Source organism: Mchenga conophoros, linkage group LG16, assembly GCF_057382185.1.
Source record: "Mchenga conophoros isolate Kocher_MC1m ecotype Shallow Benthic linkage group LG16, M_conophoros_male_GT1.1, whole genome shotgun sequence".
NCBI classification, from domain to species: Eukaryota; Metazoa; Chordata; class Actinopteri; order Cichliformes; family Cichlidae; genus Mchenga; species Mchenga conophoros.
In genome coordinates, this window is record NC_140541.1 from 2,055,676 (window position 1) to 2,079,223 (window position 23,548).

At 39.3% G+C, this 23,548-nt stretch overlaps 1 protein-coding gene across 2 annotated transcripts; it reads left to right on the forward strand.

The window, feature by feature from the left end:
• The first annotated feature begins 1,005 nt into the window (after positions 1 to 1,005).
• Positions 1,006 to 20,456, forward strand: LOC146556072 (uncharacterized). 2 transcript variants are annotated; one of them, XR_014888982.1, is made up of 6 exons: positions 1,006 to 1,254; positions 3,946 to 4,073; positions 8,304 to 8,424; positions 10,119 to 10,273; positions 11,972 to 12,141; positions 13,595 to 20,456. XR_014888982.1 is itself a non-coding variant. In XM_085249756.1 (5 exons), the coding sequence occupies exons 1-5, from the start codon at positions 1,185 to 1,187 to the stop codon at positions 12,044 to 12,046; spliced, it is 549 nt and encodes a 182-aa protein (XP_085105882.1). In that variant the 5' UTR covers positions 1,006 to 1,184; the 3' UTR covers positions 12,047 to 12,963. The 2 variants fall into 2 exon arrangements, 1 of the variants encoding a protein (XP_085105882.1); XM_085249756.1 differs by lacking the exon at positions 13,595 to 20,456 and having other exon boundaries at positions 11,972 to 12,963.
• The last annotated feature ends 3,092 nt before the right edge of the window (positions 20,457 to 23,548 follow it).

Here is a 23,548-nt window from a genome sequence, read left to right on the forward strand (position 1 = left end):
ACTATTTTTGACTTTTCTGAGCCTGTCAAGTCCTTCTTTTGACCCATTTTGCCAAAGGAAAGGACATTGCCTAATAATTATGCACACCTGATATAGGGTGTTGATGTCATTAGACCACACCCCTTCTCATTACAGAGATGCACATCACCTAATATGCTTAATTGGTAGTAGGCTTTCGAGCCTATACAGCTTGGAGTAAGACAACATGCATGAAGAGGATGATGTGGCCTTACTCTATCTATCTATCTATCTATCTATCTATCTATCTATCTATCTATCTATCTATCTATCTATCTATCTATCTATCTATCTATCTATCTATCTATCTATCTATCTATCTATCTACCTTTTTAATTAATTAATTAATTAATACAGAAAGTGAGAGAGAGATAGGTTCATATGGGCCCCCCTTTTCATTTGTGTCAGTTTCTTTCATTGAAGCTGGTTTTCAAAACCCACAGATTTGGTCTTTTTTCCATTTTGTTTTAATTTCTTAAAAGAATTAAAAAAATGTGTGAAAGTGAAACATGTGGACACACACACACACACACACACACACACACACACACACACACACACACACACACACACAGTTTACAGGTGAGTCTGCAGCAACATGTACAACCATATAAACACGTCCAACAAACATATCCAGTCTGAAAGTGTACATTTGCACATACAATGGATTTTTCACACACATGCGAGACAAACAAAACACACATGCAGTTAGTGGGTGAGGGAGAACTACAGACCACAGCAAGTCACACAGATGGGTGAAAGTGGATCACATCAAAAGTCTCTGTTTTGTGTTCTTTTTTGTTACTCTGCGAATAAAAGCTGACTGACAGCCAGTATCAGCTACAACAACAAAGTGCAGGTTTAGTTTCAGTGCTCACTGCTTCAAAAACAAAACAAACAAACAAAAGCAACTGTAACTGTGCGTGTGTGTGTGTGGGGACACGTGGGTATTCGTTTTCTATGGTTTCATAGCTTCACACAGGAAATGTTCCTACCTGACAGTCACTCACTTCTCTTTACTGAACATGGTGTTTGTTAGCACGTGGCAAATAGCTTTCACGTAGTGAGGACTGTGATAACCCCCCTCACACCTTACAGGAAACAAAATCTGTCCTCGTCACAGACCAGCATCAAACACGGGCAGCTTAGCTTCAGAGGACAGCAAGATGAGGCTGAGGGCTCTGTGGATGGTGGTGATGGTGTGCTTCAGTGATGGAGAAGGCACAGAATGCTCAGGTAAGACCAGTGAATTTGTGAAATAACTTCAGTTATTTGTATAAGTGAGTGTATTAATCAATGTGACGACTTTCAGAATGACAGAGCTGTCGCGTGTCGGATTCTTGTGCTTTTACTGACTTTGCAGTGGTTATAAAGCGAGTTTGTTATGGACACAAAATGTTCTTTCTTGTACTGCATACTGTGGGACACCAAATGAAATACTAATACATGGCTCACAAATAACTTTTAGTACACAACATGTACACTCTGAGAAACAGTAGAAAGTCAAATCTACACTGACATAAACCCTCACACGGGAAAGTTTGATAAGCTGGCTTGACTCGGAAAACTATGCAAACTGACGGGCTCAAAAAACGAGAAAAACTAAAGAGTGAGTTATTCTTTAGTGCAGCTCTTTGACTGGATACTGGATGAATCAGATGTGAGGTATATAACCTCAGAATGAATGACCTAGATGTCATATTCTGCCACACACAATCACAGGAACGCTGGTTTTTATAGCAGTAAAACTGTGAATAACTACACTTTTACACTGTGCTGCACCACAGAAAGAACAGCCCTGAAAATGAGACAATATCTCTGGGCGACGTTGCCTTTTTAATTTGAGAGTTCAGAGGAGAATGGCCAGACATGTTCCAGCTATTTAAAGCAGAAACCTGACTGAGAAGACGAAACCATCCACAGAGCAGACATGGAGACAAAAGGTACCTAAGAAAACTACAATCAGCACAGCAGGGCGAGGGACTAAAGCACAAACAGATAAACATATGAACACAAATCCTTTCTTAAAACAAAGACAGTCCAGAATACAAAACTAGAGATACTAGCAATAAAGAAGAGTAAACCGAGAACACCATGACTGTGAATGATCCAACAGTTACTTTATTGTTTCATACAACACAAAGAGAAACTGTTGCAAAGCTCTTAGTAATAAACAGAAGCTTCTTCTTTTATGGTCACAAAAGTGTGACAAATCATAAACACTTAAAAAAAAAAATAATGATGATAATAGTAGTAATTTAAAAGACTGTGAGTTTAAATTTTCTGAGACAGTGTTTGTTCATACACAGTGTCAGCAGCACTTAAAGAAAGAACAAATTCAGATTTGAAAACATGGATCAATCAGTGATTCCTGCACAGTTTATGCACTGATATGTATGTACACTGTAAAAATGACTCAAATGGCCTTCACATGGGAATATGGACCAAAATCTCCAAGGACTGTTTCCAGCAGCTTGTTGAATCAAGTCAAAAGGGTCCAACCAGTGCTAATGAAGCGTCCCTGAGAAACTGGCTGCTGAGTGATCCCAGTACAAGATTTTAAGGAGACAATCTGTGTTTGGACAAATAAAGAAAACAAAAGGATTATACTCGTAGGTTTCAGTCAAAGAGCCTTTTCACACATTCTGACACATTTCATTCAGTGTGTTGTGTCAGTGGTGCTTCAATTTTCTGGTTTCTTACCTTCCTGGTTTTGATTGCCCTTTCCATGCTGGGCTGTCTGGTTTCTTCCAACAGTATAAAGACACTGAGGTTAACACCGTGCATAGAAGCTCCATGTGCCATCATATTTAGGTTAAAAACAGTCATGAGAGGATCAAGTCTGATGTCCAGGAACACTCACAGTTTAAAAGAAAATACAGCGGTTTGAAAAGTGTGTTAGGGGTACAGCAGCACGACACTCTCTAGTTAACCCTGGTTTTCCTAAAACGTAACCTGGATCATATTTTACTTGTTGACTGAAAAATTGTAAACTGGGGAATTCCAGGTAAGAAGCTGAAAATGTTTTGGTTCATGTTTCAGTTCTTCTTTGACAACAACTGACAGAAATCCCAGTTCGACCACAGATCAGAGCGTGCCTGCAGGGATGGGATTTGAGCCTGGAGTGGCAAACCTGAGCTGGACATCAGAGTTGTGTCAGAGCAGCATGTTCCAGCAAGTTTGCAGAACCAGTGATGATACTACAGGTTGTGTCAATGACATCAAACAAGGGCAGGCTGAATGCTCTGTTTTGTTCATTTTCATTCTAGGAGTTTTATTTCTCCACCAGTAGGGAACAAAAACACTCCTTTAAATCTGTGAAGTGACCACTGATCTGTTACTAGTGTCAAAGTTGGGAGATAAAGCAGCCCTGACCAGGCTGCACCTTTTGCTGGATTGAAGCACTGTTGTGGCTCATCTTGAACACTGGGGTGTCTTTAAGGACACTGATGCAGCCTTATCTTTAGGCTAGGACCTCCCCTGTGTGTGTTGCTATAATTCACTGTACCTACATTAGTAACCTGCTGTTCTCTGGTTGTTGTTGCCAGTATACAGCTGTTTACTCGTGGGGTGTGTACATTTGCACACAGTAGAGCTGTGTCAGTGAGAGCTGTGCCTAAAAGTGCTTCATAAATATTTTGACTGACTTACTATTTGTTTTGTGTTCATACTAACTTTGAGCAGAACATTGAACAAAAGCAGAGAAAAGTGCAACAGTTCACGTTGGCATGGGTTACAACATTGTCGGGGTTGGGTGAGAAAAATGTACTGCTTACATGTATTCAGGTTTCACAGTCTTCCAGGTCCTGGGAGCACGCACATCATGCTTGTACATTACAACGCTGAGCATTGCTGTTTGTCCATTATGACAGGTAGCCTCTGCACAACCTCATCCTTTGTTGCTTGGACTCTGTTTTTGTCCATCAGGTGGACCTGTCATCTCAGTGACCGAATCCAGTAAAGTGATGTTTCCATGTCCACGTATCCAAGCCTCAGAGATGAAATATCAGCTAATCTTCAATGACAAACCCATCAGTAAAGTCAGCCTGGATAAGGTCAGTGTGTGAGGTTGTAGCTTTCTTTAGCTGTTTCCTTACTAAGGACATTCATTAAAAACCTTTCAGTATAGATTTTTGTATCATTCAAATATGTTGAATTTCTGTGTCATAGGCGCTGGAGCACATGCAGCACACCTAGCCAGTATGCACCACAGTAATGTAAACAGTTTATGTTGAAGTCATAGTATTCATTTATGTCTCAGAGAAAACTTTGATGAAATGAAAGTCAGATTGCAAGAACTGCTGATCTCTGCCACACGGGAAAACCACAGTGTCTCCTCTGCACTGCACTGAGATCCCATGCAAGTTGGGGTTTCTATTTGTTCACAGTGTGCAGTATCACAATGCAGATGCACTGAATTTTGAAAGCTGTGAGCAATCAAGGCCGTGACATCGACATGTGATGGCAAGCTGACAATTAAAATTGCTGCATGGACCTCTATATCTATTTTTGTGAGGTATTACGCATCTTTGTGCGGAACATCTTTGGTCCCCGTCGTCGTCCCCTGTCTTCAAAAAGACACTTTGTCATTTGAAGCTTTGATGACAGAAATCGAGAGCTCTGTCTGAGACTTCAAAATGTCCCATAGGTGTATGAGCGGAGTTGAGATCTGGGGACTGTGATGGCCTTAGCATAGGAACATCATCACAATCTTTGTTGTCACTGTGTTTTAAGAACAATGACAACTGTATGCAAACCGTTCAGTGCAAGTGAAAAGAATCAAAATCAGAAATACTTTATTAACCCCGAAAGAAATGATGGGAAGGACAAACTGAGGAGGGAGAAGCTGTACCTGTGTTGGGTTACTGTTTCATGTTGAGTCAAAGGCTCTTGGTGACATCATACGTCAGCATATGGATGAAACAGTAATCAGTGGCTGTTGGTATAATATTCCTTTAACTAAATGTCAGGCTGACTTCTTTAGAAAGCTGTATTACAGTTTCACTGACTGTTAAACCAATTTATGTGGTTGCTTCAGATCATACCTCCCCCACAGACCCCCAAACCACATATGAACTTCAAATTCAACTGATTGATGTAAAAATTCATGCAAAAGATCCACAACAGTATGTGCAGAAAGACATTTAAGTAATGTTTTACATTAAATTAAATTTTATTTCATTAATGTAGTGTCACAATATTATATATATATATATATATATATATATATATATATATATATATATATATATATGTGTGTGTGTGTGTGTGTGTGTGTGTGTGTGTTGTGCATAGCATTATATACATATTGTGAATATACAATGTCTTTTCAGTGTTTTCCTTGTTTTCTGAAGTGTAGTTTTTATTTTTTCAGGTAACTCACATTTTAGTTTGAGTTATTTGTCTTTAGTGTGGCTGAACATTATCACCTTTCTTCTTCTGTAAGCACGATAAAGGTCAAGTATAGAAACTGCCACCCGTGATCAACAGCAAAATCCCTGTAAATAGCACTTTAAGCAACATTACTATACTTGTTGCAGTCAGTTGGTCAGTATTCATAAATCAGTGTTATGTATGTTATGTATATTTTTAAGACATACACATAAACACATGTAACTTATTTTTAATTTCTAAATGTAACGTCTCTCCTATAATCAGGATGTGCATGACTGGCATGATTGTATCATTTCACCACACACAAAAAGATAATACTGACGTCACTGAGCTCTGTGTCACACACTTTCAGACTATATATATAAATTCAAATTCAAATTCAAATTTTATTTGTCACGTACACAGTCATACACAGTACGATATGTCGTGAAATGCTTGGACAACTGCTCGTGACCTAAAGAGAACAAAAAAGGAAAAGGCTATGAATAAGATAGGAAATAAATATGAAAAATTAAAAAGGGTAAATTTAACTAGGAAGGAATAAAATATAAATTAAGGTTAAAAATGAAATAACTGTACAACACAAATTAGAATGAAGGGTAAATTTAACTGGGAAGAATAAGATAAAATATATAAATTAAAGTTGAAAATAAAATAACTGTACAACAAAATACACAATACACAATATAGAACTATATAAGAATGTATGAAGAAATCTAAATATAAATAAATATATACACAATAACAGCAGCTGTACAAGTATTAACTGGAAATGAAGAATATAGTGACCAGTGTTGTGCAAAACCAAAGTCCAGAAAGTCCAGTGTGTGTGTAAGAACCATATGTGTGGGTCAGTACTGTGTGGTGGTGTGATTATATATATATATATATACTTAATGCATACTGCAGTAATTATTGATTACTCTTTCCTCTTGTATTTTCTCTAATATTTTGGAAAAAGCCTGTGTAAAGCCGGGTAAATGAGACATGTGTGGTAGATGAGTTTACTGAAGTCAGCCATCCAAGGCAACGGACAGAGCACAAGAGTGGTGAAGAGGAGGCAGGGTGACAGAACAATAGTAGCAAGAGTGAAAGGGGAGGTTTACCAGATGTTAGTGAGAGCTTTGATGTATGGTTTGGAGATGGGGGCATTGACAAAAGAGACAGGATACTGGACTGGAAGTGGCAGAGTTTTCAAGATTTTCACTGGGAGAGTCCAGAATGACAGGATTAGAAATGAGAACATCAGAGGTTCAGGTTGAGCAGTTTGGAGAGGCGAGGCTGAGATGGTGTAGACATGTGCAGTCTGAGCACATGACAACCATCTATGTTTAACCCATGTGTGAACCTAATGAGCTCTGCTTCTTTCAAACTTGCTCCTTTGAATTAAACATATAAAAAAGCTCTATAACTCAATGTTATGAGCCATATTAAAATGATAAAAGCATTTTTAATAGAAATGAGATTTTCAGTTAATCTGAACAATAGTTCAAATAAATCAACTCAGAGAAAGACGGAGTCACAGAAACAGCGTAGATAAGAAAAGTAAATATTTTATTTTTAGTTAATAAAGTACGTGCTCTATTTCAATCAGTGTGAACATTCAGAGGCATCCATGCATGAGCTGATTGTGTGCTGCTGACTGGGTCTGTGGGGCAACAGTCTAAACATGGCTGACGAGGCTCCCGCTCTATGGCCACCTCGTCTGGTGGATTACAGTAACGCCTTACAAGTAACGCGTTACTGTAATCCAATTACTTTTTTCAAGTAACGAGTAAAGTAAGGGATTACTATTGCAAAAAAGGTAATTAGATCACTGTTACTTTCCCGTAAGCACACTGCGTTACTAAAACCGTGATTTTTCTGCGAGAATGTCTCACGACAGTGACGTAAGCGAGTGTGACGTTCGTGACAACAGCTGTGTGCAGATCAACAATGGATCACATATCGAGTGCAGAGAGAGTATGAGCGTGCAGCGTTTAAAGCGTGGCAGTACTGACCTTACTTTGAGTTTGATTCCATAAAAAGGGACAAAAACATTAGTGTCCGCTGTGCGTGGGAAGAAAACTTCTTTTTACAGCGAAAAAACCCCTAAACGCCCGAGAAAGCACCAAATACGCTGCCGCTGGAATGTGACATTCACAGAGAAACTGCCGTATCCTTCCACTGACCGCCGCGGCACACCTGCCCCAGGGCAAACCTCCGCCTGCCCCACTCCTGCTCTACAGGTGAAAATAGAGCAACAGGACCGCTGAGTCTTTGACTTTTTTATTTGTTTTCTGCTGTTTTACTTGCGTCTATTTAAAAGACTGAGTGTAAACACAAAACACTACTTTATCTTATGTGCTGGAATGTGCAGAAAATAGGTTTAGATGTTAAACAAATTTCTTCCAGTCAGAGAATGTTGCAGATAATTAAATCTTTGCTTGATGCATAAAGTTTTAAAGTTTAAAAAGAGACGTTTTCATTTGATTACATTCTGTATGATGGATTATGCAGAAAAAGTAGAATTGGGCTGAAAGATCCAAGACGTCATTACCTATTTAGGGGATAAATCATGTTTTAAAAAGTAACTAAGTAACTAATTACTTTTGAAAATAAGTGATCAGTAAAGAAACAGGATTACTTTTTTCGGGAGGTAATCAGTAATTAGTTACAGATTACTTTTTTCAAGTAACTTGACCAACACTGCCGGTGGGACACTGGAAAATCCGAAACCGAAAAATCATCTCCTGGACGTGCCTCGGGGTCTCCATGTGGTAGGACATGCCTGAGACATCTCTCCTCGGCCTGAGTGACATCCCAGCCAGATGCCGGAAACACCTGGACTCACTCCATTCAATGAATTCAGTTGAAATGATGGTGAATGATTGCTTGTTTTCTTTATACAGAACCACACTGCACAGTTTGAAGTCACAGTGAGTGAGAGTGGGGTGTATTCCTGCATCACTGAGAAGATTTATCCTCCACCATACAAACAGAGCTGTCAGAGAATCCAAGTCAATGTGACCGGTAAAACACGTACACACAAACTCATTAAGAAAACCATTGCTTTCCATTCTGTGTGTGAGATCATGAATTGTCTGATTGTCTCTATGTTTGTATGTCTTAGTCTGTGTGTTACCCAGGTGTCTCTTCTCTGTCCTTTTATCTCATGTATGTCCAAGTCCTCAGTTTTCCTCGGTGTCGTGCGAGCGCCTGATGCTGTGCGCTCTGTTTGTTCCATGTCTAGTTTCTTATATGACCGAGTTTGCTGCGTTCGGGTGCACCTCCCACCTACCTACATGCCAAATAGTGACATTAAGTGCAAAAAACAGTAAAAATGAATCCAGCAGTTATGAACCTGGTAATTCAATAATTTATCTGTTCTGTTTATTTTCTACATACAACCGCATAGAATTATGTGAGGTAAGACTGAATCCAAAAACTTTTAAATTCCTCTTGCAGAGTCTCACAAAGCTTAAAACAAAAACAAGTGCTGGTGAGTTGCAGCCTCCTGGAGTCTGGTTACGCTCTTTGCACATCACAGACTCAGATAAAGAGACTTTTCACACTCAGTCTTTGACTCCCTGCTTAATTAGGTTATTCGATCATAGTTATGCAGAGTCCCTGCAGCTGGTAGGACCACATGTATGTCTGTGTGGTCAGGAGATTGAAAGTCCCTGCAAACAGTATTGAGGACAGCAGAGGGTCTTCCCCACATCCAGGTCACTGCACAGGAACACTGTCTGAGCAGAACAAATACATTACAAAGTCTCTTCTCCCCGCTGACGAGGCTCTAAAGGTTCACAGCGGGTAAAATAAATATGAAACATGTCACCAGTTTTAAGTACATATATTTCTAAAGGTGCTAATTTAATGCTAACTTTGAATTCTGACCAGATCTGCAGTCCACACAAACCAACAAATGAAACCACAGATGCTCACAAATGAGATTATGAGGAATAATCATAAATGACATTGAAAAAGTATTGAACACATGCAGAAAGGGAGGTGTGAAAGGCACGGGATGTCACGACAGCTGAAATCAGTCATGTGGGGAGGGGAGTGGGGTAAGCAGCCCTGCTACTCACTGCTGCTCCCCACCAGTTGTTGTTGCTTCCTAAAATACTGAAGGGTCCAGTGAGCATTGTTGGGGCCATAATCTGCAAGTGGAAAGAACATAATTTCACCATAAACTGGCCACAACCAGACAGATTTCAGACAGAATGAACAGCATGATCAGGAGAGCCAAGGAGCATCTGACCTGGGATCAGCAGGTATGATCGTTTCAAAGAAAACATGAACTGAAGAAGCTTCTCGGATGAGAGGTGAAACGTCTTCAAGCAACTTAAAGAAGTCCAGACGCTTTTCTTTGCAAGCTCCTTTGAAAACAATAAGTAATGCACTCAGCCGCCATTATTCAGACTCTAATGCTGTAAAAACAAACATGTTAAAGTGAATTTAAAGTTTGCTGAACAACATTTAGACAAGCCTGTGCAATACTGGGAAATATAGTCGTGTCAGATGAGACTAAAACTGGAAAACTCTTTGGATGCCATCATGCATGCCATGTTTGGAGGTCACAAAGTACCCCAAAACACCACACCAACAGTGAGGTTTAGGTGGGGACATCAAGGAAGGATTTCAGAGGTACTTTTCCCACATGAATGTGAAATATAATATATAATGATAATAATATAAACTGTACTCTTATGGAATTTCAGATGGGAAGAATTGGACATCAATCAACGACAGCATCATACCTGTTAAGGACTGTCCATGCAATCCTCCATTAATCCCAGAGGTGGTGATGTGGGCGGGATCTTGTGCTTTATTGGTCTACAGCCTGACAATCACCTGCATAACCATTGCTATATGGGTAAGAATAAGAAGATGGATTTCACTCATTTGTCCACATAAAAGTAGCCAAAGCAGGTAAAAGGATCAAAATGGGGTAACCATGGAGATACCTTTGTACACAGACGCCTCCTGGGCCTGCTTCTCTTGATCAGTGTTAGTGAAAGTAGAAAACATATGACACAAAATAGAAATGGTCAAAGTTATATGTGACTGACAGTAGAAAACATGGTGAGGTTATCCATGTTACTGGATCAGGAATTCACTTCAGAAAGATGGTTTCTGCCTTTTTATGTCATTCTTATCACTGATCTGGGTTCAGGGGGTTACTTTCCTCACAAGTTTCTTTCATATCATTAATTCAATATTTTAAAACCAAATTGCCACATTATGTCACAGCTGGAGTCACGAGAAACTTCATAAACTGCAGACGACATTAGGGATGAAAATTAGACACAGTTTACTGTCCATATGTGTCTGATTGAAAGATGAGGAGAGAGCTGTAGTGCAGTGGACTGGGCTAATGAGGGAACTGAGGCATCATCTTTCTTTTCTCTGTAAGCTAAATTTGTGGATTGTAAGCTATAATTTAACATTCTCAGCTCAGCAGTTGTGAGTTGTCTGGGGAAAGAGCATGTTCAATTTTAGAAAAATCTCAGTATACATGAATACAAATCACTCTATTGGGCTTGAATGCAAAATTCAGTGGTGTAGGACAGATATTAGTTCTTATGAGCATCATTCTGTAAGAGCCATTAGCTGAACCGTTCCTCAGCTCCTGTGCAGAGGTCAAATCCTAAAATATCTGCAAACGACACCGTGTCTCTCTGCACATGTTTGCAGGCAGTAATATTCAAAATAGCGAGCTCATCAGCTTTAACTCATCAACGGTAGAGGTAATGAAGAAGAAACCAGATGCATTACCAAGAAGACGGAAAGCTTTCTCACTGGGTTTTTAGCAGACGTAGCTGATTTTATCAGTTCAGACATTTTCAGCTGATATCAGTTTGTAGATGCTAACCCACTGAAATATGACTGAGATAGCTGAAGCTTGCAAAACAACTAAACCAAAGCAGTTTTTATGCGGTTGAGTGTTTTTGTATAGCACACTCAGTGTGAGATAACCCACCCCCTTCTTCCTAGTGTAAAAACAGCACTTGAAGCCTCGATGTGAGGATTTCTGTCATTTCCATTTGGTCACAAAAAACGGTCATGATGAAACTGCACACTGATGAGACGGACAGCATGTAGCTCTAGGTGCACACCAAAGACAACCCTCCACTTTCAAACATAATATTAATAATATTTACGAGCAGACATGACCCAGATCGAGTGACTGAAGCTCAGCAGGAAAGTGTTTACAGAGGTCAGCTGTTCCTCCACCTGGTGGCCTTCAGATAGAATGCAGCTTTAAGCCACTTCACTGACTTCATTTTTCCAAATCAGGACCTACATCCATGTTTTATACTGTCTATGATTTCTGCTAACAGTGTGTAATTTGTGTATAATAATTAGGAGTCATGCAGTAAATAAGAGCCATTCATATCAAAGTAACCACAGAGGGTAGGTGTGTCTATACGCTTTTTAAGGTACACCTGTTAAGCTGCCTGTTGATGCAAATATCTAATAAGCCACACATGGCAGCAACTCTGTGTATAGTGTGCTGTATTCATCTAAAAACACACAACAACAATGTGTCTGTCGGTTTTGTGTTCCTTAGAAAAAGCAGAAGAAAGAAGAGATGGAAAGTGTTGTGTATGAAAACACCAGACCCAGGAAATCTCCCAAACCTTAACTGCTGCTTATGGCAATCATCCATAAATATCACGAGTATTAAACCTAGGAATGCTGCCAACACCATTTAGTACAAGTCAGAGGACTACTGCGTAGGTAGGGATGGGTATTGATAAGATTTTAACGATTCCGATTCCATTTTCGATTCTGTTTAACGATTCGATTCTTTATCGATTCTCTTATCGATTCTTTTTTTTTTTTTTAAAAAAAGGAGAACACTAAGGTCGATTAGCTCAGAGCTTTGTTTTATATCTTCTCTTTGAACAAGATAGAAATTTAGGAGTAACATGGCCTTACAAACCCAACAGTGAGATCTTGAGAGATCCAGCCTACGGCTCTTCAATGGGGTGTCACAGGGTCCCCAGAAAAAAAAAATTGTAAATGTAAAATAATAAAATAAATATTCTTGTGAGACATATCACATATTGACGGGGTCGGGTTATGTTAAAAAGTATAAATTGTTATACTTTGTTCATTGGTTCAAAGGTACCCCACACTTCTTTTTTTGTTTGCTTGTTTGTTCTGGTGTATTTTTCATTTGAACTGTTACTCTGCCAGAGTACTCATATTTACAAGATGGCATTGAACGCCCCATTGGTGTATCAGGAAAACTATTTTGTACGTATGTTCCTTGAAGGGGATTGAAGTCGTTCTTTTTTCCACCGCAGCGAAGGGCTAGGAGTAGGAGAGGAGCTGCTGTATGTTTTTGTTATCGAATCGATCTGATTGTGAAATAAAGCATATGCAGTGAGAAAGCAACTCCAGGAGTCATCCCTGCCTTAAAGCTGCAACATTCTTCTGTAGCAATAACAAAGTATAACATAAATTGTTCTCTGGCAATTACACAAGAATATCCAGTAATGTCCCTGCCCACAATTAAACACATTCACTTACCAAAAATTGGGGGCATGTGCTGTGGCAAATGGGTGCAAGCCTTTGACCACAAACTTAGACACTGCTCGGTGACATTAGTCTATCCTGGCCTGAAAGGAGACGCTACCGGTAGACTGCAGCGAGAACTGCCAGCGAGCGCCAGCCAGACTCTGTCTGTCTCTCTCATCATGGTCACCTACATGTACAGTAATGGCAGGTCTTGTAATAAGGCAGATTGCGCTAACATAATATGCACTGTTAGTTGATTATTTACCTGCCGCATTAACGGGAGAGGACGTGCAAACGTTAGCGCTGCTGCTGGGTTGAGAGTCACGAGTCCGGAGCGGAATTAAAAACGCGTGTCATCGCGTGTTTTGTGAGCAAATGCTTTTGCATATTCGTAGTGTTTCCTCCCTTAAATGAAATATCTACTTTGCAAGTTGCCCTGTTGTCATCGGTTCTCATAAAGTATAATCAAACTTTTGAGCGTTTGAGCCGCTTAGGCGCCGTGTTCCCTGCCAGGTAAATGACGCTCCGCAACGTGGTGACGTCATTCGGGGCGACTGGAATCGATAAGGGAATCGTTTGCAAAAATGGCAAACGATTCCAAGGAATTGAAACAGTGGGAACCGGTTCTCAACAAGAACCGGTTTTCGATACCCATCCCTATGCGTAGGTATGGAAAAGATTCACCTGTTGGGGTCTTTACCAAGTTGTTTTTTGATGTTGTTTGTATGTTTTCTGATGGTTAGTCTAAACGGCGTGGACATGCACAGCACATTTAATGGTATGTCTGGATTTCAGGCATTTGTTTTATGGTTGGTGCTTCGTAGGATTAGGATTAGCACACGTGATGAGTTAGGCTTACCTAACACCATCACAAGGCTGTTTGTCTAAACCTTTCAATTTTTACAATTACCAAAAGGAAAAACAGTATAGACAGATAATAGTAGAATTATTGTTAATTATTCTTATTTAAACTTGTTGATATTAACCAGGTCACTGATGACCCATCCAGGGTAAGGGAGCAGAATCTGGGCTTAGAATCCCCATCTTTCTGTAGGACATTCATCCACCACCCAAAGGCCAAAAACTTTAATGGAAACAACAGTAATGACATTTACTTAATCCAAGATGTAACATGTTCTGGTCCTGGAAGATTTGCCTGTTTAGCATGTACTCAAAGCAAAGTCCAACTCTGGATGACTCTGTGGGTGTCAACTGAAAATACTACATGTATACTGAGAAACCATCAGTTAGACACATTACTTATGTAGCAATGTCAACAGACTTTCAGACAAAGAATTGGGGAAATAAAATATTTCAATACACAAAACTTAACACAAAAAGAAAATATAAATAAACAAATTTGTCAAACTGTTCTGACTTCAAAGCACTTTCAGCCTTTAGATCAGTTCACTGTAGCTTGAACCCTAGAAACCCTAGAAAGTCCCAGAACAGAAGAAGTGCACACTGAAAATGTATGTAAGAGTGTAAGTGTATGTAAGAGTGTAAGTGTATGTAAGAGTGTAAGTGTATGTAAGAGTGTAAATGTATGTAAGAGTGATCCTTTAGCTTTGCTTTGCTTAATATGTGGCTAAGTGCAACCCTGAGTGGTTCAGCAGAGCACTGGTGGTTGTTAAAAGTTAAAATATTTAAGAACAGTTTAAAACATTTTGTTTGATCTTTACTTTTTTCTTATGTATTATTATTATTATTATTATTATTATTATTATTATTATTATTATTATTATTATTATTGTTGTTGTATTACTTGTTTAATTAATGATAAAGTCTGTCCCACTACTGTGAAGTATATGTACATTACATGTTGCACAGTAAACACCTTTGCTATAAACATGAGATGTTTTAAAATAGAAAAAATCATGTGTATTTTTAGAACATTTTGCCATTATGTAATGACTGTGTTCACTTCTGGGACTGATGTGCTGAAAATCTATTTCCTTCTCTTGTTTGGTTGATATATGAGTAATTTTCCTTCATATTCAGCTACATTATGCTGTCGTGAGTTCAGAGATGCCTCACGCGTGTGTGGATTTACTCAGAAGTGACTGTATCTTTTTTCTTTGATGAAGATGACAAATGTCTTATTACTCAGAATAAGTGCGCTCATGGCTCTGCAGGAAACCGACACGTCTCAAGTCTCAATATAATCTTGCATATTTTTCTCGTCACTCACTAACATTTAAATGTTATTAATTCATTTATTTTTTAGTTTGTCTCTGTTGAAAATAAATTAATGAATCATTCCTATGAGCAAGACAAGATGCAGCTGGACTCTGAGCTTTAGTTAAGTGGAAGCAACAAAAAGTCTGAGAACACCAGGAAAGATTTACAGCACTTATTTTGAATTTCATAAAACATATTTTTATTATGAATGATTAAAGATGGATATGTCCAAAATACACGTCATGATGAGCTCAGAGCCTGTCAGTCAGTCAGCCGGGTCATGTTTTTACGAGTTTTCACACTAGTTTCACTCGAAAGTTAGCAACAAAGGCTAACCGTGTCATAGAGATACAACAGACTGAAGTCTGAGATGTAGTTTTTAAATGTGAGGTGTTAAAAAAACCCAGACTGTGTTATATCGGCTTACTTAAGTGGATGTGGGCTGACTTTGTACATTTGTTTATTTACAGATAACTTGGTTAGATGGTGTTGACCCTTAGTGACATTATGGGATGTAGTTTATCAGCCTGTGTCAGTGTATCTACTGGGAATGTGATCAAATTAATACTGTCATATGTTCAGAGTCTTGTTACATTTGGCTGTTAGAATAGATTCAGACAGAACTGAGAGTAAAAAAGCAGCAAATAGTCAGCCTTGAAAAAAATGGGCTAAATGAGTAATTGCAGTAAAAAACTGTATCATATTCATCAACAACATCTTGGCAGTATTACTGTATATTATTTATACCAATCCATAATGACCGACTGCACACGTGTAACGTCTGAGAGAGCAGACACCTGCCACAGTGGACACTGTGGACAACAAAGGAAACGGTGACATACTCTTCATCATTACACAATTACAATCAACGAGGAACTCCATAACATTCAAAAACACAGAAAACAAATGTATTCATATGTGAATGGACCAAAACATGCTCAAAGGTGTAAACAGCCATTAAAACCACAAAGGTGCCTTGCTGCTGTATATCAAGAAGGAAGCTGACATGTTGGGCAGAGCCTGTGTTCTAATGTAGAAAGCAGATTTATTTGCATACAAAACAGAGACATTTCTGACTGTGTTTCACAAAAAGTAGACGAAAACGTTTTGTTTTAGTGATTAAGTGTGCAGCATGTCACAGTCCTGCAGGACCCTCGCCCTTTCTCTCCCTACCCCCTCCCCTCTGTCGCTCTCATGTCATGACTGAGTTTGTGTGCCTCGGGTTTCAGAGGCGGCCTCAGAGACCTTCCTGCCACTAGCTTAGCCTCTAAGAAAGAACTGCGATCTCTGTCGCTGCACTTGTGTCCATCACTGTATTCACAGAGACACAGCACTGGCATGCTGTCGTCACTGATAGTCACCTGTGAGTCACACTGTGTCCCTCCTAAAACACTGAGTTATCCTAACACTGAAGAAAAATTGGGGCAGATGGAAAATATTTATTCTGCTCTATCAATATGTAGTAATAAATATCTGGATCTGACTGTTGTTGATTAGCAAGTATTGTTAGGAAGCTTTAGGAAAAGTCTGGGATACGTGCAGAGGGCAGCAGTCTTAAAACTAATTCTTGAATATTTGACTGATGAATAAATATACAAAGATTTAAATTCATGTACCTCACTGTGGTATACACATTATTACTGCATGATTACTAATTACCCAAACTGTGTATTCACACGATCTAATTGCCAACTGTTATCTTTAAAACCACGTGATGACCTGAAATCCCCTCTGACACTTCTTGGACTTACTCCAGGGCTCTGGATGAGCTAGAAATCCCACAAAGGCTGCAGAGAAACATCTTCATCATCTCCAAGACTTCAGAGGAAACATTCTGTAGATCAACAAGACAAAAGCTGAACATTTAGAAAGACTGTGCTTCTTGTATCTGTTGTAAAACTGACACAGCTTTTCATATGATGTGACAGGTGAGACCTGAGCGTGGGAACCGGCCCTGGTAGGGTTCACGTCTAAAAGCCTTTCAGTGGGGCTGAATTTCAAAGACGAGTATTGCATTTACTCGAGAATCCTTGTCTAATGTTAAAATGTGTTTAATCAAACTTTCAGCTCTGAGAAAGGGTCGAAATCTTCACGGCACTATCGTTTATCATGGTAGACTAACTACCCGGCATAGCCTGCACTTACTGCCCAGTATAAACTTTGAATAGCATGGAACCGTCATCACTTCATTTGCTTTAAAACAATATTTAGAAACATCTAGAAACCTTAAACACACGTACACATCCAGTATCCCATTCAAACAAAATCTAAAGTAATTATTACATTTAGGCTTTAAATATCTAACTTAGCAAAGCACCAGTTTACCGGAAGTGTTTTACAGAACAACAAAGGGACACATGGCAAACATGAAACACAGATACAGTAGACACAGGCAGACACAGACCTTCAGCCTGCATTCTTTCCAGGAGCCAGCAGGGGGCGACCTCACTGCTTTCAAAAGGGGCCCAGATTTCTTACTTCTGTATAATAAATGACCCCCGGCTTCAAGAAAAGACACTCCTGATAAGGTCATGATCTCAGTCTTAATGAATACAACAGGATGTCTGCTTTGTAAATAATAATCACAAATGTCAGAGCAGGGTTAGGCTGGGACTAGCTTGTGACTGACAAGTATGAGTGTGCAGAGTCACTCCTCACTCCATCTTCACAACCAGTTTCAAAAGGCCATCGCAGCACAAACATGCTGAGCTCAGTACTTTGAAACAGGACACAGTCATCAGTCCCACTGGGATCGATGACTGTGTCCATCTTTTCTATACAGTCTGCAGGGTCGCTGAATAACTTACTTGTTACTCAGAGTAGCAATTAACTTAGTTTCTTTGCTCAGAGAACCGAGTGAAAGGCACAATAATCACAGTGCAGCTTAGTGTCAGCTGTTTCTAACAGGTGAACAAGTCAGTATTTTTAAATGTTTCCTATTATTCCCAGGTTTATGAGAAATCAGATGACCTGCAGGTAGCAAGCAGTCAGTAACATTAGAACATAAGGAGTGCTCTCAGAAGACTGATCTTTAAAACAGCGTGTGAGACGTACAGTTCAATACAATCATAATGGATTTATATAGCGCTTTTCCAGGAACCCAAAGTGCTTTACAATGCCACTGTGCATTCACTCTCACATTCACACTGGTGGAGGCAGCTACAGGTGTAGCCTCAGCTGCCCTGACAGAGGCGAGGCTGCCATATCGCGCCACCGGCCCCTCTGGCCATCACCAGTAGGCGGTAGGGTAAAGTGTCTTGCCCAAGGACACAACGACCAGGACAGAGAGCCCGGGGATCGAACCGGCGACCTTCCGTTACAGATGCGATTTAACATCTGCAGGAAGCTCCTGAGGATGTTTTACCAGTCGGTGGTTGCTGGAGTACTTTTCTATGCAGTGGTGTGCTGGGGGAGCAGCACAGCAAAGAAGGACTCATCCAGGCTGGAGAAACTGATCAGGAGGGCTAGCTCTGTGGTCGGCATGAAGCTGGACACTCTGGTGACAGTGGCAGAGAAAAGGACATTAAAGAAACTGATGGACATTATGGACAATGCTGGGCATCCTCTGCACACGGCCATAAACAATCAGAAGAGTCTGTTCAGTGACAGGTTGCTTCTCCCCAAGACAAGAACTAACAGACTTAAAAACTCCTTTGTCCCACACGCCATCAGACTGTTTAACTCCTCTCTGGAGGGGAGAGGGAGGGGAAACAGGAGGACAAAGGAGGGGGGAACAACTAAGCTGTAGTGCCTCTGCACCTCACTGTGCAATACCTTGTGCAATACTTTTTGTAAATAGTCAACAGTGCAATAGACTCAATACTTGAAATGTGCAATTCACTTGTATTTTTATTTTTTATTCCTATTTATTCTATTTATCCCCTTCGTATATTTTATTTATATTTGTCTCTGTATTTATATATGTGTGTGTGTGTGTGTATATATATATATATATAACAGTTCTGTAACTGTAACTTTGGTCGTTGCTGTGCTTTTTTTGGAAGTCGAATTTCCCAGAGGAACCCACCCGAGGGATTAATAAAGTTCTATCTTATTACTATGTTGTCTCTTGCTTTTATATTTTCCTCTCCAATACAAGCTGCAATACAAGGATGCATTACACACAGACGGTTATACGAGTACTTTTTCTGTCATAAAGGAATCAAAAGTTCTAATTTCACTGAAAATAAAGCAGTTTCACATCTTTTAGATCCATTTTTAGTTTCCCAAGTTCTCATAACGTCAACTAAGAGTCGCAAAGAGAGAATCGAAAATTTGATTCATACTTCTGAAATCAGTCTTCCACAGCACGGAGGCGGCTCTAACTGGGTCACAGGCATATTGAGATGAAAAACTGTTCCTGGCCTTGTCGTAAACCACGGTTTAATTTTCATTATGTTTGGGAAAGACAGAATATATAGAAGATATAGCCACAGTGTTACGTGGTTAGATAGCTATAGCTCTGGGTTCATGTGAAATATTTGCTGAGCTGATGCTGGTTCTTGTGTTTGGTCGGTGTGTGGAGCTCTCGTGTCTTCCCTGTGTTCCTCTTCCAGTTTTATAACATTTCATTATCCACAGTGGACACACTCAGAACAGTCAAAGCTGATCACACTGCAGCTCATCCAAAAGGTAATCACAGATATCACCTCATTCACTCACCAGATCACGGACTCACCACATAGCAAGGCATATTATTATTATTATTATTATTATTATTATTATTATTATTATTATTATTATTATTATTATTATCATCATCATCATCAGATAATTATATTTTACATTCTCTATGAGACTCTAAAAGAACTTTACTGAGTTCTGTAAACAGGGCTGATTGGTATTTAATGGAAACCTATAAAAACATGGGTCTCACCTAAAAACGTTTCTGTACAGTAATTTAGAATTTCTCTCTCTCATTGCAGACATCTATTTAAAAACTCAATAATGCTGATGGGTGGAAGTCTAAAACACTCTTTGGCACACTCAGTAGATAAAGACAGAGCAACAACCAGCCTGAGCCCTGGAACTGGTTCCATCAGAGTCACAGCTTCATTTAAGGAAAACAAATAGTACAATTAACAGCTATCCTCTTCAGGCTTGTTGTGCACCAGTGCACCACTCCCAGCACTCCTGCAACATCACCCAACAGCATTTCATCGAATGTTTCATCACACGCTGCTACTCTCTTTTATTCAGTTGCACAATACTGTCAAGAATCACCTGCACTGATAGTTAAGTTATTTATTTTTCAGGATATAGTTATATTGTTACTTTATTAGAGTTATTTGATATTATATTTGTATTACTGTATATTACTGTTACTACTATTCTTATTGTATATGTTGTATATCTTATTCCTGTGCTCCTCTGTCTCTCCTGCTGCATTGAGCATGTGTACGACAAAAATTCCCTCGGGATAAATAAAGTTCTTCTTATCTTATCTTATCTTATCTTATCTTATCTTATCTTATCTTATCTTATCTTATCTTACATTTAAGCAGTTCTGCACTTTTGCATTTGGTGCAAACTGTTCTAAATCGCTCATGTGCAATCATGCAAACATATCACGGTGCAAAAAGAGCAAATATTATATCCTGTAAGTATAACTATAGCAGCAGGAATCAAAGACAAGAGGGGAGAAAGCAACTGCATACTTTGAGCTATTACATTGGTGAAAATGAACACAAGATTTAAAGCTGTGGAGAGCTGAAGGCAGAGAGGCTTGGGTACGCTTCTTTGTTTGGAACCAGTCGTCCATTAGTCGTTAACGAACTCTACAAATTCAAAAACACTGAAACAAAACAGTCACATGTCTTAGGATGGAAGGGCAGGGATAGACCCATTGGCATCAGTTTTCTACTTACCTCTCAAAGCACTTAAAACAAGCTACATTACCTCCACTCTCACACCCATGATCAAATAATTTCCCCCAGGGATCAATAAAGTATTCTGATTCTGATTCTGATTCTGAATTTAAACTCTCCAACAGCAACACTGTACTCTGGATTCATATTGCTGTCATGATAAGCAGAGCATCACCATATCACTCAAATATGTGTTTAAGATAAAACAGAAAGTAAAGTGATGGAGAAGTTTATAATCTTATGTAAAGTAGTAGAAATATATGCATGCCAGTCGAGATGCTGCAAAGTGCAAGTGTGGAGCTTCAAGCAGTGTCTCTCAGTTTTGGGCCTGAGGAGCGCTGCAGCTTTGACGGGAGGACGTCTGTTTATTATTTATATCACTGAGACGTTTGTGCATTTAACGAAAAACTGGATAAATGGAACCAAATGGGATTTTGCAGCTGTTAAACTGCTTTCGATAGTTTTGCATTTGCTTCGTGTTACAATTGCTGCATCAACACAATCTACTGAAGCTGAGCACAGAGCTGCCAATATAGATCATTACTCTCGTCTACGCGGTGTAAAGTAGGAACATCAGATGAGCACGTGCTTTTGCAACTTTGGCCTTTTTAAAGACGCTTTGCAGAACTAAACAGTGAAACCATCTCCTTTCAATAGCTTTTTGCACATGCAGGGGCTGACGGCTTCTCATTACATGCATGCGCTTCATAGTAAACCGTCCTGAAACAATGACAGCAGCAGAAATAAACCACCATTTTCCGGGTGACTGTAGTGCTGACTGTAACTTCAGTCAGCTTTGTCAAAAACGGGGTTTAACCCCACAGAGTGTTTCCAGGCAAAACACAGATGTGACGTCAGGACACTGAATGTCACAACATCAGCACTTTCACAGTGAACTATCTGAAAATGCACTTGCAAAATTAGCTGTTTTCCACTGTTTGCACCTTATCGTTGCATATTAGGTGCAGCAGGCCTGAGAGGAATGCATAAATGAAACTACGAAAATGATTGTTATATTCCAGAGAGAAATAGCAAATCAGCGATAATGTTAAAATACAACATGTGGGGAACTTGTGGGTGCTGATTGCATCATGCGCTGCATTATGCTGCAAGCAGGACTTGAATGCTGTTTTAAAAGTCCTTTAAAAGCTTTACAGGAACAAATGTGACAAATTAGTGACACAGTTTGCTTTTGCCTTGAAAGTAGTCAGAGTTATTACGTTTTGGAGTTGATCTCTGCAAGCTGCTTCAATCACAGGTTAAAAACGTAAACTTAAACATATACTTGTGCTAACCTGGACTAGACTAAGCTGTTATTTTGGAGCTGAATGGACCCGCCTAAGTAGAGAACAACGTTTGTCTGTGTTTTTGCAGAAAACCATCCTGCTGTGACGAGGCAACACAGTTTTGGAAAACAAAAACAGTTTCTACTGTACATCCCACTCACAGCTTTGTGTAGTCACTCTACTCCCCTACAAAGCTCAGTGTTCTGCTGTTTAGTTTAGTTAGCCTGCCTTGTTTTGTTTTTGTTTGTCTAAAAGCATATAAAGATGAATTAACCTCTTGATGCCACCAGTTCACGAGCGACTCCCCGGGGTTTGGTTTTTCAGACACTACACAATGGTCCATCTGAGGTGAAGCCCAGTAAGTTTTGATCCTCCGGTTTTGTTGTTTCAAACAGGAGATAATTGTATAAAAAGAAGTTAAACTACAACTAAAGACAATAAGACTATGTGCATGTAAAATATCAAATATTCAGCAAGAATACACAAGTATTCAGGAATATTCATTAACTTGGGAAGAGTCATGGACAGAAAATCATGTTAGCAATGGCTCAGTGAAAAACAACAGTTGGTTTGTTTTTATGCTTTACAGATTTTGCACTGTTATCTAAAACTTGGAAGGAAAATTCAACAGTCACAGGAATTCAAACTAAATATTCACCCAGCAAAAGTTTCCACACGAACAAGTCATTTGTGCACGTTAGTTTCCACCCAAGATTCACCTGCCAAAGCCTCAAGCAGCGACTGTGCCTCAGAGACGCGCTCACACGCTTCATGTAAAATCAACAAAACTCTAAAAACAATCAGATTTTGGAATTAGACACAAAAGCTTCAGTGAACAGAGCATTTAGTGTATATTTGAATAAAGCACTGAATCACTGAATTTTGCTGTATGAGCATATGCAAAGGATCTTAAATTATTCACAGAGTTGAAAGAGATGTAAAAATTCCCGAGCCAGCAGGTGTTACTTTGTTTTCAGTAGCTGTTCTGGAACATTCTTACGCTCTTCACATCCTTTAAAGAACATAAACAGCATCATGTTTATTTTTTCTGTCTTATTAATATTGAAGTTTTCTTGAGAATTTAATTGACTGCTGTCATCTTTTACCATGATTTCCTTTCTTTGTTTTTTCATGTTTTGAGCAGCTTCTTCTGTTTTCTTCAGACAGAGGATGCTGCTATTAAACTAGTTCATTAAAATCATAGAAAAATGAAATTCATGTTTTTCTCAGTGTTCCAGCAGAACCACAACCACGTTGCCATCTCTCTTACCGGCAAAACCTCGTCAT

What these genes read in the sequence shown, in the direction of transcription:
- LOC146556072 (XM_085249756.1), top strand. Translation starts at nt 1,185, where the DNA reads ATGAGGCTGAGGGCTCTGTGGATGGTGGTGATGGTGTGCTTCAGTGAT. An exon ending in AGAAGGCACAGAATGCTCAG is followed by an intron (nt 1,255 to 3,945) that starts GTAAGACCAGTG and finishes TTTGTCCATCAG; the next exon opens with GTGGACCTGTCATCTCAGTG. An exon ending in GTAAAGTCAGCCTGGATAAG is followed by an intron (nt 4,074 to 8,303) that starts GTCAGTGTGTGA and finishes TTCTTTATACAG; the next exon opens with AACCACACTGCACAGTTTGA.